At 29.8% G+C, this 16,268-nt stretch overlaps 3 protein-coding genes across 4 annotated transcripts in view; 1 reads left to right on the top strand and 2 right to left on the bottom strand.

Moving 5' to 3' along the window:
* Patronin (calmodulin-regulated spectrin-associated protein patronin) overlaps positions 1-15,614 on the top strand; it is a 74,453-nt gene extending 58,839 nt beyond the window's left edge. Inside the window, 9 exon segments of the mRNA XM_067286346.1 lie at positions 839-935; positions 1,004-3,122; positions 3,125-3,634; positions 5,812-5,939; positions 6,084-6,266; positions 7,914-7,999; positions 9,891-10,249; positions 14,203-14,366; positions 14,449-15,614. Of these exon segments, the coding sequence (XP_067142447.1) occupies positions 839-935; positions 1,004-3,122; positions 3,125-3,634; positions 5,812-5,939; positions 6,084-6,266; positions 7,914-7,999; positions 9,891-10,249; positions 14,203-14,366; positions 14,449-14,581 (3,779 nt within the window). The 3' untranslated portion in view covers positions 14,582-15,614.
* The window catches only part of LOC136988460 (NAD(P) transhydrogenase, mitochondrial-like), a 267,559-nt gene that overhangs the window by 212,873 nt on the left and 38,418 nt on the right, over positions 1-16,268 (bottom strand). The window lies entirely within an intron of this gene.
* Positions 15,649-16,268, bottom strand: part of LOC136988475 (zinc finger protein 385B-like) — a 66,820-nt gene continuing 66,200 nt past the window's right edge. For both annotated transcript variants that reach the window (XM_067286337.1, XM_067286339.1), the window contains one exon: positions 15,649-16,094. In XM_067286337.1, the coding sequence (XP_067142438.1) occupies positions 15,999-16,094 (96 nt within the window). In that variant the 3' untranslated portion in view covers positions 15,649-15,998. The remainder of the gene's footprint in view (positions 16,095-16,268) is intronic.

The raw sequence follows: 16,268 nt of genomic DNA, 5'->3' as shown, positions 1-16,268 counted from the left end.
TTTTGCCACCCGTAACCAAGGGAGACTGTAGCTTATTTTTCAAACATTAACCTCTGCCTAACCCACAAACACAGACTTTTTTAATATGGGTGATGTCTGAGCAGGTATCACACTTAGACCTGTTTACTACTATGATAAATATCTCCACAGAATGTGGGTGTGGATACTCTTAGATTCATTTCTCCCCATAGACCTTACTGGCATGGATGTCCCTACCAGGAGCTTGTGCTCCAGCCTGCATTGCCCTATGGATCAATAAAATTACTAGGCTCTCCCACTACGACCAGGTGGTGACCACGGGGTATAATAATAATAATAATTATTATTATTATTTTAGATTAGATTGATAAGTCAAAGAAAATTTTACTCATAACTACAGTATTATAAATAAATGTTTTTATTTTCCAATAATTTCCATTTTATTTTGTAACACCTTTTGTTCTTATTCTTGATTCAGCTTGTATTTTATATAATTATTTTTATGATTATGTAAGTAAAATATTACAAGCACTTATAGTAAATGAATGTGTCAAAAGCACTTTGTAATTTTTTCAAACTTTTATTATGATATTTGTGTAAACCATTAAATTTAACACCAAAAGAGAGAATTGTTATTTTATTTATTTATAATTTTTTGTTTGCTATTATTACATGTGTGATATGTATATTGAAAAGTAGGTATGTAATAATAATAATAATAAATTCTTATGTTTAGCTACATAAAATACCATAAACTGGAAAAGTTTTGTAGTGAATGTATTTATTTTATGCTTAAGCATGATTTAAATTATGGCTTATCATTTTTAATTTTGTAAATGTAATATTTTCTTTTCTTCAGGTTCAAAATTATCTAGTAACCAAATCAGGCGAATTAATTCAATGTCTGATTCCAGGAAGACTTTACATGATCCTCAAGATGTTCCAGCCACTGACAGGTGTTTATATTAATCAAATAATATATCTTTGTGTTTGTAAATTTTAAGTATTATATATGGTATTGCAGATTAGAAGAAGATGAAGAATTAGCAGGTTATTTTGTAGATGAACTTCCATCAACACACGAATTTAGAGATCAGAAAATAAGTGGTCATGGCACAGGATATGTTTCTCCATCTACATTGCATTTAGAATCAACCTGTATCATAGACAGTGATCAGATTCGAGAACCATTACTGCCTACTCATATAAAAAAGTTAAAGGAAAAAAATAATCATGACACAAAAAGACAAGAAAGAGGAGAAGATTATATTCGACCATCTGAAGTTGATTTTAGAACAGATGATAGGAATACTGATATTAAGCATCAAGATTCAGAATTAAATAATCAAGGAGAAATTGATGAACACGAAGATGAGAATTTATATGAAGAAATAATTCAACGAAGTGAAGATGATGATGGTGATGATGTACAGGTAAAAGCAGGATTGCAAGATTATTATAGTCAGTTAGGTACTGAATATCCTAAAGAAAATGATATTTATGAAGTCATACCACATCAGAAAAGTTGGCATGATAAGAGAGTTATTACAGATATCAATGATAGTGTTTATGATAAAGAAAAAGCAGTTTTGGAGATTGCAGATCCATATGATAATCTTTATGAAGAAGTAAAAAATTTAAAAGGTTTAACTACTAGTTTTGCTGATTTGTGTAAATTAAAGAAAAGTCCAAGTAATGCTATTAATATAGTTTATATGCAAACAAACAATATGAATAGTAATAATAAGCCACCTGCAAAATCAAATCCATTAGGCTCAGACTCTGCAGAAAAAAATCAAGATGAACAAGATTCTTCTAATAAATCAAATTCTTATTCCAGGAGCAATGTAGCTGAGAGTGATGCATCAATACAATCTCAAATGTACAATATAAGATTAAAATTAGAAGAAAGAAGAAAAAAGATTGAGAAAGAAAAGAAACGCATTGAAAATATTTGGAGACATCAGCGTCAGAGGCTAGGCAAAGCTGCATTCCTACAGGCAGTAACAAAAGGTACAGTATCAGAAGCTAGCACACCTGATAGTAATGCAGAAAAAGAATTACCAGTGGCAGAAACTGAAGTTGATTTAGCTGCAGTGCCAGTAGTGCAAGAATCAATTCAAGATATTGCTGAAGATTTAAATTTAGTAAAAAAACAGTGGCTTTTACAAAATGGATCAAGTGATAAATTACAAAAAGAAAATATTTCTAAAAGTGGACAATTGGATATGAATGTAGAAGAATTCCAAACTTCCATAGAGCAATTAAATAATAGCCTGACAGATCTGCAGACTGATATTGCTAATCTTTCTAGTCAACAGGACATGATTCAAAAAATGATGAATACTTATCCATCACAATCTCAACAAGAAGAAAAATTTTTCCTTCATAATCAGCAAGGAAGGACTCAGGATGAATCTTTACCTGTAAATCAGAGTCCATGGAGAAACCAGCCATATACTCATTTATCAGATACCCCTACTTCTCCACGTAGAGGACAGTGGGGTCATGCAGTTACACATATTCCCGAACAACCTCAAAGACAACAATGGCAACCAGCACCACCTGTAATACGACCTTCCTCCGTTGAACCACAAATGATGACAGGTCATTCGATTCCTATGCAAACTCAACAATATGATCAAAGACCACCATCTGCTGCTCCTTTTATAGAAAATAGTCACCAAGGATTTACTTTACATCCTTCAAGATCAGATATGTATTCAACATATGATTACAGGTTATCTCAACCGCAACCGCAGTCACAGCCACCTTCTCAACCTCATTCAATGTATCATAATGGACCAATGGAAAATGTTTCTTTAAATCAATATGGATACAGTCAATATGCTAATATGCCCAGTCATAGTTATAGCAGTTTACAAAATATACCTCAGGATCAATATAAAAGTATGATGTATACAACACCCTCAATTCCACAGCCAGTTCACAACTATCCTCAGAATTCTTCACATCCTTTTCACCTTCAGCAAGAACCAACACATCCAATGTCTATGCCACCTACTTCTCAATATCAGTCTTATCCTACATTTACAAGAAGTCAAGGAGAAATGATTAAGCAACAGTTTGAAAAAGCTTTAGAAAATAATTCATCTGCACAAGATGATGATATAATGCTGCTCCAAACGTAACTGATGAATTTGGCAGACCTGTTGGATCTGCAAAATTATCATCATCCCCTCCTAATAAACCTGTTTTAGGTAAAACCTTTCGTATATCAAAACCAAAAATTACTTCTCCTCCTCCAAATAGAGGAGAGTCTCCTCCTCCTCCTCCTCCTAATGAAGCAGATCAAAATAGTCAACCATCTACTCAGGCATCAAATGATACAGGAGAAAATGATAAAGGTTTTTATATATCCTTTGATGACAATCAGCCTCGTAAGCCAAAACCAAAACTTCGGCCACGTCAAGTGAAAGCAAGACAACAACAGAGGAGGGCAGAAATAGAAGCAGCAAATGGTCATAAAGAAACTACAAATTATGATTCGCCTCAGGGTTCATCTGGTACAGGTGATACTACATCACCTTCAACTGAATCAGTTAAAACATCTCCAGGACAACAAAATGCTGAAGCCAATAATCAACCTGGTGTAGGGTTTGTTATAGGAGCTGATTTTGTCAGTCCTAATCCAGTGAGTAATTTTTTATTTTATATAAAAATATTTATAAATGTAATTTGATTTTAAAACAATTGACTACAAATAGTTTGACAGTTTTTAAATCCAGATAAAATTATGACAAGCATAGAAGTAATTGAAATTTTGATAGATTTATTTCTATTTGTACAGGCTGTGGAACAAAATCACTTCTAGTAAAAAATATTCCACATACTGTATTTCATTTTACACAAATATATAATTTACATTATTAAAATTTAAAATATGTTTAATCTTTGAATATTTTAAAGATGATTGGAAATGTATTGCTAATAGATGAAAAGTGTATTGGTGTAAATTATTAATGGAAATTTAATCTGTAATAAAAATTACATTTACATAAATTCCAGTGGAAATAAGATAGTCCAATGAATAGGAATGTACTAGAAACAGCTAAATGAGAAGGAATGTAAAACATGCTAATTATAAATGAAATGGTTTGCATAAAATTACATCTTAATAATTTCATTATTTCATAAAATTAACAATGTCAATTTTATGAAAAAAGAATAGGTAAAGAATATAAACATTGAGAGAGAAATTTTTGCAAGGAACAGATGATAAAAATCAAATGCTTCCATTTTCTGATCCTTCTATAAATATATAAATGTATGCTATGCATTTTATTTAATACAGCTTACAGTTTATGAAGGGAGTCATGCTGTGTAATAATCTTTATTCATCATTTCAAAATCTTCTATGCAAATTTGTACTATTACTGCTGATAAGTAGTTGTTACTTTAACATTTTTATTTTGTTTCAAAGTAGTTGCTACATTTTTAGAAAGTATACTGTAAAAAATAAAATGTGCATTTTAATTCTACTTTTAACCAAAAAATATAAATTAAGTATTATTACCATTATTTAAGTATCTTTTAGCCTTTAGTTAACCTTGGGAGATTTCATTTGATGATTGAAAGTGGTCATTTATGAGACTATGTTGAAATTTACAATTTTTATACAGCTGTAACAAGTATTTCAAATACTACATATTTTGTTGATTTTTTTTTTCTAAGTATTTATTTCCATCAGTATTTGCTTCATTTCCATTTTTGAGTTATCTATTTTTCTGACATTTCAGAATGAACTTTATTTGCATTTAATTGATGTCGTCCAAAAATCACGGGGATAGACTGACTGGCTTACAGCTTTTTTTTCTTTTTCTCGCTTAAGTTTTTGTTCTGTTAATCATTCTATAAAGTTTGAAAATGTTCGGAAAGAAAATATGAAATGAGATAATTATTTGGGAGGGGAAGTATTATTTTCTTTAAATTAATAATTTTTTTTCAATCATTTTATTGTATAACAGTTACAAATAATTTAAATGATATATTGAATAAGGATATATAAAGCAGTTTTTAAATATTGTTGAGATAGATGATCATGAGAATGCAAAAAAATACTGTCTAGTTTGTTGGAGAAATTTAGAAAAAAATCAAAAATAAATGTTAGCTTGCTTATTTTAAGAAATAAAATCTAGTTTTGAAATTTTAAGTTAAACAAAATTACTTGAAAAATTTCTTATAAAGGTGTACAAAAATCTTTCAATCATGTAATTTAGCATCATTGTTCAAATATAAACAGTCTGATTGTTTATAACTATAATGAAATTTTAGATTTTAATGAAGATTTGACCATTTTTGAATAGTTTAGAATAAACAGATATATACTTTGTATTATTTTTTTTAAACAAATATCTTACTGTGTACAACTTGTACATGATGTACTTTGTTTTCCTGTTACTTAATAGTTTTAATTTTTATTGTTTAATAGACAAAGTTAATTTACACATCTGTTCAAAACTGAAATAAATTACTTGTAATTCTTTGATAAGTAGTGCGACATTTAATAATTTTTTTATAATAATCAGAACTTTTATTTTAGGACTAATATTAATTTTTAAACAGTATTAAAAGAATAATTACCATTGCTCCAATTTGTCTTAATTATACTTAAACAGGACAGTGTATTTCCTATTGCAAATTTTTAAATCTTATAAATATGAATACTATGAAATAACATTTAGTGATACAAGAAATATTTAGCATGTTTATTTTTTTCAATGTATGTGATTTTCATAATTATTGAATATAATTTAAAATATTAAGAGTGTATTTACATTAGTTCAAATTAAATATTAATTTAATACAAAGGATGCTGAGCTTGAAATGGCAAGAAGAAAAGAGATGATTATGATGATGTCACTACGACGAAGAGCTGAACAAGAATCAAAGCGAATCAAAAAAGAACAAGAATATGCCTGGCAAAGAGAACAAGAAAGGTATTCCATTAAACACCAAATTTATTCCAATTTCTATAATTATAAAGAATTTATATAATTTGTTAATTAGTTTAAATCATTTTAATAAAAATTTTTAATTTACTGTTAACAACATTAAAAGAATAATATTTTATGCTTTAAAAGGATGAAGAAAGAAATACAAGAAAAGAAAAAGGAGGAAGAAAAATTAAGAAGACAAATGATTTTAGAACAATATCGTCATAGAAAGGCTCAAGAAGCAGAAGAAAAAGAAGGTGGAGGTTCCGCTTCAAAAGAATATAATGTTTCTAATAGTAGGACAGGCACTCTCACAAGGCCAAAAACAAGGTAAATTTAAAATAAATTGTCATTTAATGAAAACAATTCAACATAAAAATTTTGTGCAGAACTATATTTTGAATATCAATATATTATGGAAATTACTTCTTCAAATAGAACTGTATATATAATACATACATAAGCTGTTTTTATGAATTAAATAATTAGTTATGTAGAAAATCTGTATAAATTTCTATCTATTAGTAATCATTTCTATATTAGCAATTAATATTAACTTTTATATAAATCATTAAAAGCAAGCATATTTTCTGATACATCAAATCTTATTTGCATACTTGTCAACTGCTATAAAATATGGAAATTTTGTATTTGTATTTGAAATTTCCATATTTTATAGCAGTTCAAAGTATTTTATATGGAAAGATTCATTAAGCTATGCACTTACAGAAGATATTGTTAAAATTACATATTTAAACATTTTTATACTATGTTTTTAAATAAATTAATGTGCTTTGACATGCACCGACAACAGTGGAATTTTTGTCCACTTTCTATGACATTTTACTTTGTTGACTTAATTGTTGTCTTTGCTATCATAATACTATGTTCGCACACAATCCTCGACTAACTTCGATCTCGATTTATTTACAATCTGGATTGTGACTGTCGCTATTCAAACGTCATGCCGTTCGCACAGGTAACTCGCTTGAGAATAACCCGGCTATTGTAAGCGATGATAAAACTGGCATAACTACTCGGTAAGTCACAAACACCAACACACAAAATGGAAGTTTTGATTAGAAATAAATACTTTTTCTTGCCATATATTTAATAATAGACAGATGTCATCGTCTCTCCAAACATCTTTTTTATTTCTTTGCCGATAGCCTGACATGTGTTCTGTAGCCATCTTGTATTTTCTCGCACGTGGGATTGTGGGATCTCTCTTATGACTGGATCTAGTTTCAAGAACTCTCTCCAGTCAATCGCGATTGAACGTCGTTTCAGTCGAGATTGAAACGGTCGAGGGTGTTCGCACCAAGGTATAGTCGCTGACCTTGGTCACAATCTAGATTGAAATGCTCGGTGCAAACGGGGTATAAGTGAAACAATTCTTGTTTGTTTCTGTTGGATTTAAAATTATATCCAAGGATAATAGGAGAGTTATTCACTGAGATGATATGAATGAACTAAATACATGTCCTTGAACCTGGAATGTTTGTAGAAATCTTGCCTGTAGGCATGATTACTATGGTTGAAACTATTATAGAATAATATTTATATTTAGAAGCCAGTAGTGTGTTATTTTTCTTTCTGCAATGAATGGAATAGCTGTTTGATCACTTTTCATAGTACGTCGATAGTGTAAAAATGGCAGCAGCAGATAATGTAAACAATCTGAAATAAACTGCAAAAGATATAACAATAGGAAATCTCCATACCAATAAAAGAATTGTAAAAAAAATTTACAGTATGTGTTTTTTCACTATAATCTTTATATTAACTGAAACAATAGATAAAATTAGAAGATTAGAAGAAGAATTAGCTCAAATAATCAAGCTTAAATCAGTTTGGATTAAAATAGTTATATATATTACTAGTTGTTTTTCAAACATTTTATAATTGAATATTTATAAATAACAATTAGAAAAAAGTTAATATATTATTAAAATTAGTTTGTTTTCATTAATATAGATCAGCATCAGCAACCAGACCAAGACCAAAATCAATCCATGTGGGTAGTGGTAGTCATGATTCCCTTGCATCCAACTTAGGAACAGGTAAATGTTTGTTTGATTCAATATTTTGTTTTTTGGGAAATTATTGATTATTTAATGCAGATACTTTGTAAAAAAACTTCACTAATAAATGAGTTGAGTCACTTATTTAATTAAACAACAGTTTCATATTTAATTAAATAATGATGCAAAAGATGTTATTAAACCATTTTTATTTAAATATATACTTATTGTACTACATATATTATTACTAATATGAAAAAAGAAACAGTTAGAAATGTGGGAGATGGAAACAATCTCTTCCAATCAATACTAGATTATAGTTTCTATTATTTCTTCCCTACATAGTTTGTTTTTAAAAAATTGATATACAGGTACTCCTCACTTTATGACCAAGTTCCATTCCGACGACTACGTTGTTAAGCGAATTGGTCAATAAGCGAGGAGCTTGAGCCGGGAATATAGGATCATTATAAAATTATACAAATTATGCAACAAACTTCAAATTTATTCATAAAAAGACTGTTATAGTACGCTATTAGCATGTTATAGTACGCACAAGCTTATTATAGTACGCTTAGTGTGCATGTCACCATTCGCCACTGATCGACACTCAAGCTGAGAAGGGATTCCCCGAATTGCAGGTCCGAAACTCGAGTGGTCATTAAGCAGATAGGTCGTAAAGTGAGGAGTACCTGTAAATATATATATAAAACATGGTAAAATAAGTATTATTATGTTGTGTATATTTTGTATGTATGTATGCAAGATTTTTGTATTATGATTTTTTCATACATTTTTCTTCTTTTTCTAATTCTCTATCATTTTCATCAAATTTATTTCTTACCTTTGTATTTGATATCACATAGTCACAATGTTTATATTAACATTTTACTACATGAATTTCTTCAAAGAAGGAGAATTCTTGAAGATAGTGACATTGACTTTCCTAAAAGAATGGGGGGAATCAGAACTCAAAGGAATGGCCCAGAATAGTAATAATTAATGTTAATAGTTAATAAATAGAGATAAGAATCCATTTAAATTAAGTAAGCTAAGAAGTTCAATTGATCATATGGATTGTTTATCTCAGGATAAAGCATTTAGACATTAGATTCGGTTTATGGAAATGTAAAAAATATATAAATGTTAAAGTATGATACAATGGCTGTTTTGTTGATAATATATTTTTAAATGAAAAGAATTAAGCGTGTTACAATTTGTCTATGGAAAGAACTGACTTGAAAGCAACGTCACGCATGATGTTGCTTCAGTTAAACCAATCAGCACTTTTTGCTTAATATATCAGGAAATGTGTGAATTTTATTTTATTTTCTCTCACTAGATGGCAGAATAATTTTTTGTTAATTGTGTTAATTTTTTTATAGCATGTATTAACTGTAAAGAATCACATATTTAACAATTACTACAGCAAACTTCCTCGTATTCTAATACCAGAATGTGAAGCTTCCATAACACTGTTTATAATGGTGATGATATGTTTAACAAATGAGGAAAAAACTGGAAGTAACTTGTCACAACTAAGCAATCAATGGCTTCATGCTCATTGGTTAATATCCAAGTTGATTCTTTCTGTAGACAGACTATTTAAATACAGTCTCATTTCTAAAGATTTGAAATTTAAATATTTTATTAAAAACTGAAATAAAGTGTCGATTAAGAAAATTTTTTAAAATTAAAAGTTAAAATATATTTTAACTTTTGGAATATATAAATATAACTTCACAACAAAATAAAAAGCAAAACAAATAACTTAATTTTCTTCTATTAATGTGCAAAAATAATACTATCCAATTTCAGTAATATATGAAATTTTGACTTAATATTAAAAAAAACTAAATATACTAATTTTCACTTGTTTATTATAATCTTGAATATAGCAGAATGAATTTATTATTCTAATTTTTCATAGGAAATAATTATCATGACGATACGGCTTCAGTTCACAGTTTGGATATCCCTTCCCCACGTAAATCAGCTGGCGGCACTTCTCGTAACCTTCTGTCACCTACGCAGTCGGGCGGTCACTTTCCGGGCCACCCACCTCTACCTTTGAACTTACTCAGTGCACGATATAAAGGTTCTGGACCTCCAAGTGATGGTGCATCAGATACCAACTCAACTACATCATCTGTTACAGCAGCAGAATACACAGGTCCAAAACTATTTGTCAAACCAACAACTAAATCAAATAGGGGAATTATAGTAAATGCAATAAATACTGTATTAGCTGGTGCTGTTAATAATGAAACAAAAAAGAGAGTATTAGAGGTTTGTATAAATTTTATTTTATTAGATTAAATTATTCTATATACAGAGATATATACAGATTTCAGCACAGAGATGATAAATTATTCTCAATCATTGAATTATAGTGTAATTAACTAAAATGTACAGAAGATTTGTTTTTAATTCACATTTATGTTATATTTTGATCTTTGAAGAAAAATAATAACTGATAGCACACAATTCATTCCAAATTAAAATTTTAGAAGTTAAGAATTGTCATGAAGTTGTAAACAATATTAAAATTTAAAAAAATATTTACAGTTTACAAAATTCTCTTATACAGTGTATTCTGTATAATTCTGCACAAGTTAATATATGACTTGCTAAATTAATTAACTCCAAAAACAAAAAGTATAAAAATTGATAATACAGTAGAGCATTGATTATCTGAAACAATTTGAGACTGGGGTTGTCTCAAATTCATGGTAACATGTTCAGGTAACTGATCATGTACAAAAAAAATATATTAACCTAGCCCATGTTGAAATTTTTCTCCGTTGCGTGTCACTTCACGCTGAATTTTCGTCAATGTTAAGCCTAATGAAAATTTTTAAAAATAATCGTGGCTATTGTATCGTTAAAAATTATTTACTTTGCATAATCAAAATAAATATAAAAACAAAAAGATTATATTTTCAGATACGTCAACGAGATAGGGTACGTTCGTAAAGTCGAACGAGTTAAACGAGAATGATGTCATCGTTATTCTTATTTTGTTAGACTTTTCAAGCGATTCGTTTATAACTAAATGCTGTTTCTAAAATAGATATGAATGTTGCTAGTGCAGCCTTATCTGAAATATTTTTCTTAGATTGCTTTGGGTGGACAGTTATTTCTATCATTTTGCCTTTTAATTCATAATTTAAACACTTGAGTAGATTTAGAAATCAGTCAGGTATTGATATTGTCAGGTGCCATTTTCTTAACGAAGTAAACTAACTCTTTCTTTCGTGAACTTCATTAGAGTTTTGTTCGAAACGTCATCACTACAGAGCATGCACACTGAGCGAGACTACTACTTTTTGACTGATTCATTACTAACACGTTTAACTCGTTTAACTTTACGAATGTACCCACACAACAACAACAAGTTGTTTTATCTCATTGCGCCAGTGTTACCAGCTAAAATATGCATACCAACAAAAATAATAATGGAGTAGCCCAAGACATAGCCAAATATTTCAGCACCACAGCACTGTCGGAAATTTGAATTTGCTGACTGGAACGCTTTCGGTTAACAGATGTTTCAATTGATTGGTATTTGCATAATCAATGCTCTACTGTATAAATTTTTTTTAAATTCCTTTTAAACTTTAAATTTAAATAAACATTGTAGAATGTATTTTTATATATCATTACATTAAACTAGGCTTTAATATAACGATATATAAATTTAGTTACGCAATAAAATGTAAAAATAATGAGGATTATATTAAGAATTTACAAATGGAGTAAACAGTTGTGAATGACTCGTGTATATATATAATATAAATATATGAATTAGTCTCATGAAGGACAAAAGTTTATTGAAAAACAGAATTTTAATTTGTAAGCCAAAATATTTTAAATTTGTATGGTTACGGTAGACTCACTTTAAGACAACCCTCACCATAGCGAGTAACATAGACGATCCTGGCTAATCTCCCTTAAGCATAATGCTATTTTACTATCGACGTACCTCTAAACGGCCAACGTCGTGGTAGCAACTTTACGAACATCGAAACGACACAAGCACATGCAGAAGTAAAAACGAACTCCCCTCTTAAGTGAAAATATGGCTTAATTTTTGCAGTGATTTTTTTCTTTTAAAGTTTTATAAATTAATTCTTGTAATAGTATAATTTTAAAGGACAATTTTTTAAGTTTTGAAACATTTTTCTTACGTAGGCACAAAATTGTAGGACACATTTCTGCCAAAATTGGGAAATATTTGGACAATTTGACATAATCTCTGCTTCTGACAGGTGTCCTGTCAGTATGAAGCACACCTACTGTATTAGGAGTTAAACAAAATGCAATAGAATAAATTTAAAGTTCTGTCATTTTCAAATTGCCAATTTAAAAAATCTATCTAATTTCTTGTTCATTTAATTTTTAATCATCAGATCTATTAATGTAAACTCTAGATTCAGATTAAACAGTACAGTAGAACCTCTATTATCCGGATTAATTGGGGATGAAGGTAGTCCAGATAAGGAAAACTCCGGATAATCGAAAAAATAATAATTGACAGTGCATATAGTATGAATAATTTTTATTTGTCTAGATTTACATATAGCTTCAATATTAAATTATTTTTTATTAAGAAATTCAATTAACGATTTTTGTTTAAAGCTAGCTGTTCTTTTTGAAGCTGCTAAATCGCGAATACTTTTAAGACATATAAGTTGTCCTGAGTTACACTCTTCTTAGCTCTCAAACCACTTCATGGCGACATCTAAGCACTGAAAAGCTTCAGAATGTATAGGACCAATATTCTCTTACTTCGCAAATCTCTTCGTCTTCTCGACCTTGTTCATCTGAGGCAGATAATTCTTTAATTATTTTCTCGTCATTCAAAATTTGGAATCCAGGATCGTTCGCATTGCAATTTAACCACTCGGTTACATCTTCTTCGTCACATTCGGCACATATTGAAATTTGTGCTATTGCTTCCGCAATGTCTCCTATACCATTTTCTACTGTTACTGGAATTTACTAATGGTCTTTTCAAAATTTTGTTCCACTCATTCCATCACGTACGTACATAAACAGTGTTGCAAATCAGCAAATTCGTACAATTTTTGTTTATGTTGAACAATCTGGATAATCGAGGTTCTACTGTAATTTCATTTTATTTTGTTATATAATTAGATAAATATATAACACAGTAAGAAAGGATTTGCATGAGTCTACTGTATAGAGTCTTTAAAAATAAATTTAATGATTTTCTTTAATTAAGGCTATATTTTATACACTGAATAAATCTTATGTCATTTTAAATTAGCCATTTTTAATCCATTAAATTCTACTTTCGAGAAAGTAGTATGCAATATGGAAACCGAACGACCGTAGCACGTAGCATTAAGAATGAATGTTACCCAAGTACTGCTCTTTTATTTTGAATTTTAGTACATTATGCATTACAAACAGTATTTATTTACAAGAATATAATATTCTTGATATATTAATATTTACTACATGTAAATACAAGAAAGACAATTTGAATAAATTACTTCATAAATTAGATTTATCGAATATCTTGCTTTTTTTTTTTTTAAAGTTAGTCATCATTGTGTTAGTTACAATACTTTTGTTCACTTTTAATGGCCTTGGAAGCATCATATAATTTCAAATTTATTATCTTTAAATTGTTAATCATATAAACATGTGTTTTTTCTTTTTATTTGTTAAAATTTGTAATGCGTCTTTAATTTTTATTAGTTTGTTATGCAATGTTTATATTATCAGAAATGTATAATTCATATTCTTTTTCCTGGTCTCATAGTGAATGCAATCTAACCCTTTCTGAATAATTGTTAAACTATTTGTTTGTTTTTTTTACCTTTAATTTTTGAAACGTACTAGCAAGATAGTAAAATGGACATATTTCATAGCTACCTTACTTCCAACGATAGAAAATTCACCGACTTATGTCTTACCAGAGGTCCGTAAACTTTCAAAACGCTTTTGCTTCGTGGTTCTTTTCAATTAGAATTTTGCTTTAAAATTTTCTGTTAAATCTTTGAAAGCAAAGCTTTGAAACAATGTTTCTAGGGATTGAGTATAAACTATTGATGATATATTATTTTATCAAAAAAAAAAAAAAAACAAAACAAATTTTTAATGTGTTAATTTCTTAACGGATGAGAAAAGTTTTAGTAAAATTAATGTTTAAAATTCATAATATATTACTTCAGTTAGTTAAGATTGTGTGTGTATTTATTTATTTTCAGGAAATAAATCGATCTGATAGCAAACATTTCCTGATACTGTTCAGAGATGCCGGTTGCCAGTATAGGGCCATCTATTCCTATAATCCGGACACCGAAGAAGTTTTCAAATTAAACGGAATTGGACCCAAATTAGTTACGGATCATATGATGGATAGATTTTTTAAGTAAGTAACTGCTCTCTCCCGTGTTGAATTTTTTACCGATGCAGATATTTGCCAAGCGGTAACGATTTAACGATACTTGCAGATACAATTCCGGCGGGAAGTGTTTCACGGAAGTTCACACCAAACACTTAACGGTCACCATCGATGCCTTTACTATCCATAATAGTTTATGGGCAGGGAAAAAAGTGGTTCCTCCCAAGAAAGACTTTTTTTGAATCATTGTGATGGATTACTCAGTAAAGTGCCAAGATCAAGAATGTGTGATAATCTGTGGGCAAAACGTTCTTCCATGTTAATCCTTCCGACACCGTCAGCGTGACATGGAGGAAATTATGTACATAGTTCTGTATGTAGTATATATATATATACATTGTCCCTGTTTTCCTAACATTCCACCTACAGATGTTGGCTGCAGCTTTGGATGTGCTGGCATATACAATTTCCAATCTGCAAGCTTATCAACAAAACATTGGAACTTTGTTAAAAGTCTAATATAATGTGGCTCAGGGGAGCTTAACCCAAGGTAGTGTGTTTTTGTATATATCTATATGCCATTAATTTTGTTTGACAATCCATTGATTTAATGTCACTTAAAAAACTCCATTTTTGGTCAACAAATTATCAATAATAAGACTCATTACCAATTCTCTATAAAGTGGCAGCTTCTAATTTTAATTTTTGGAAGAATTCTCTTCCGAGTGATGTGCTTAGCTCACTACTAATCACATTTTTATTGTCGATTTCAACGTGTCGAAGATGTTACTTAAGACATTCCATGTCCGAATCCGATAACCGTGCGTGCGTGCGTACCGATGCTCTTCCGGCTCCCGCCGCCGGGAGCAAAAATTAAAACTAGTCTTAAAAAGCGTCGTCGGCCAAAATAATTTTCAGTCCAATGCTAAAATCTCGAAAAAGAAAATATTTTCTTTAATTACATAGGATAATTTTGGCCAAAAATTGCCTTCCAGAACAAACATGTCGTAGAACGTGACATTAGCACCACCCGTCTCGAGTTTTGTATAACGATGAAAAACAGATTTGCTGTGCATATCGGTTTCAATTTCCAGAAGTAATGTACTTGATATGAATAAAAACGAAAATATTTCAGCCAAATGTATAGTATCCTTTGATATACAAAGGGGAGACGAATTTTAAATGTTTAAAAAATTATCTTTAATGCTATCTCTGCAAAAATACTATAGAGCTTTGTTTACAGTTGCTGGAACAATAAAGGTTTTTGATACTAAATGCTGTTTATTTTCAAACATTAAATTAACACAGATTAAAGTGAGAAATGAGCACATTTTATTAATTCATGAACAACGAAAGAATACGGCAATGGGAATACAATGCTAAAAGTGACGTCTATATATTTTTAAAGCTACATCGATTATGTAGAGCACATGGCCGACGTTACCACAATAAAGCATAATCATCTAGATAAATTCTTAGATGTACTAATGGATGTTACTTCAAAAATAAAATCGACACGTTGAAATGTATGACGGTATAACTAACAGTTATACACCTAAACGTAACGTGTGGATGAAGAAATAGTATCGGAACTACGTCGGACGCCGTCCTTTTTCCTCAAATTATCTATTCGTGCGGTAGTTTCTTTCTACCTCGTCTTCACTGCATTGTTTCGCCTTTGACGAACGTTTGGTTGATGGGCATGTCTGCAGACGGCACGTTCATCGAAGTGGGAGAATTCTTGGGATTCTTTTTCTGTAAATATAAAAAGTAAGTTAACAATATATAAGATACAATACTACCACCAACTTATAGAACAAAACTGGTTTTTGTTATAAGTATGACTGTTTTTTGACCTTTTTTACCTTGCAGCACACTTGAATCTATAATTAAATTTCCTTGGAATAAATCATTGATTTAAAGCTGTGG

The sequence above is a fragment of the Centruroides vittatus genome, unplaced genomic scaffold, assembly GCF_030686945.1.
Source record: "Centruroides vittatus isolate TY-2023 unplaced genomic scaffold, ASM3068694v2 scaffold_3315, whole genome shotgun sequence".
Classification (NCBI taxonomy): domain Eukaryota; kingdom Metazoa; phylum Arthropoda; class Arachnida; order Scorpiones; family Buthidae; genus Centruroides; species Centruroides vittatus.
The sequence above is the reverse complement of the archived record's forward strand: the minus strand, read 5'-3'. Positions and strand labels throughout refer to the sequence as shown.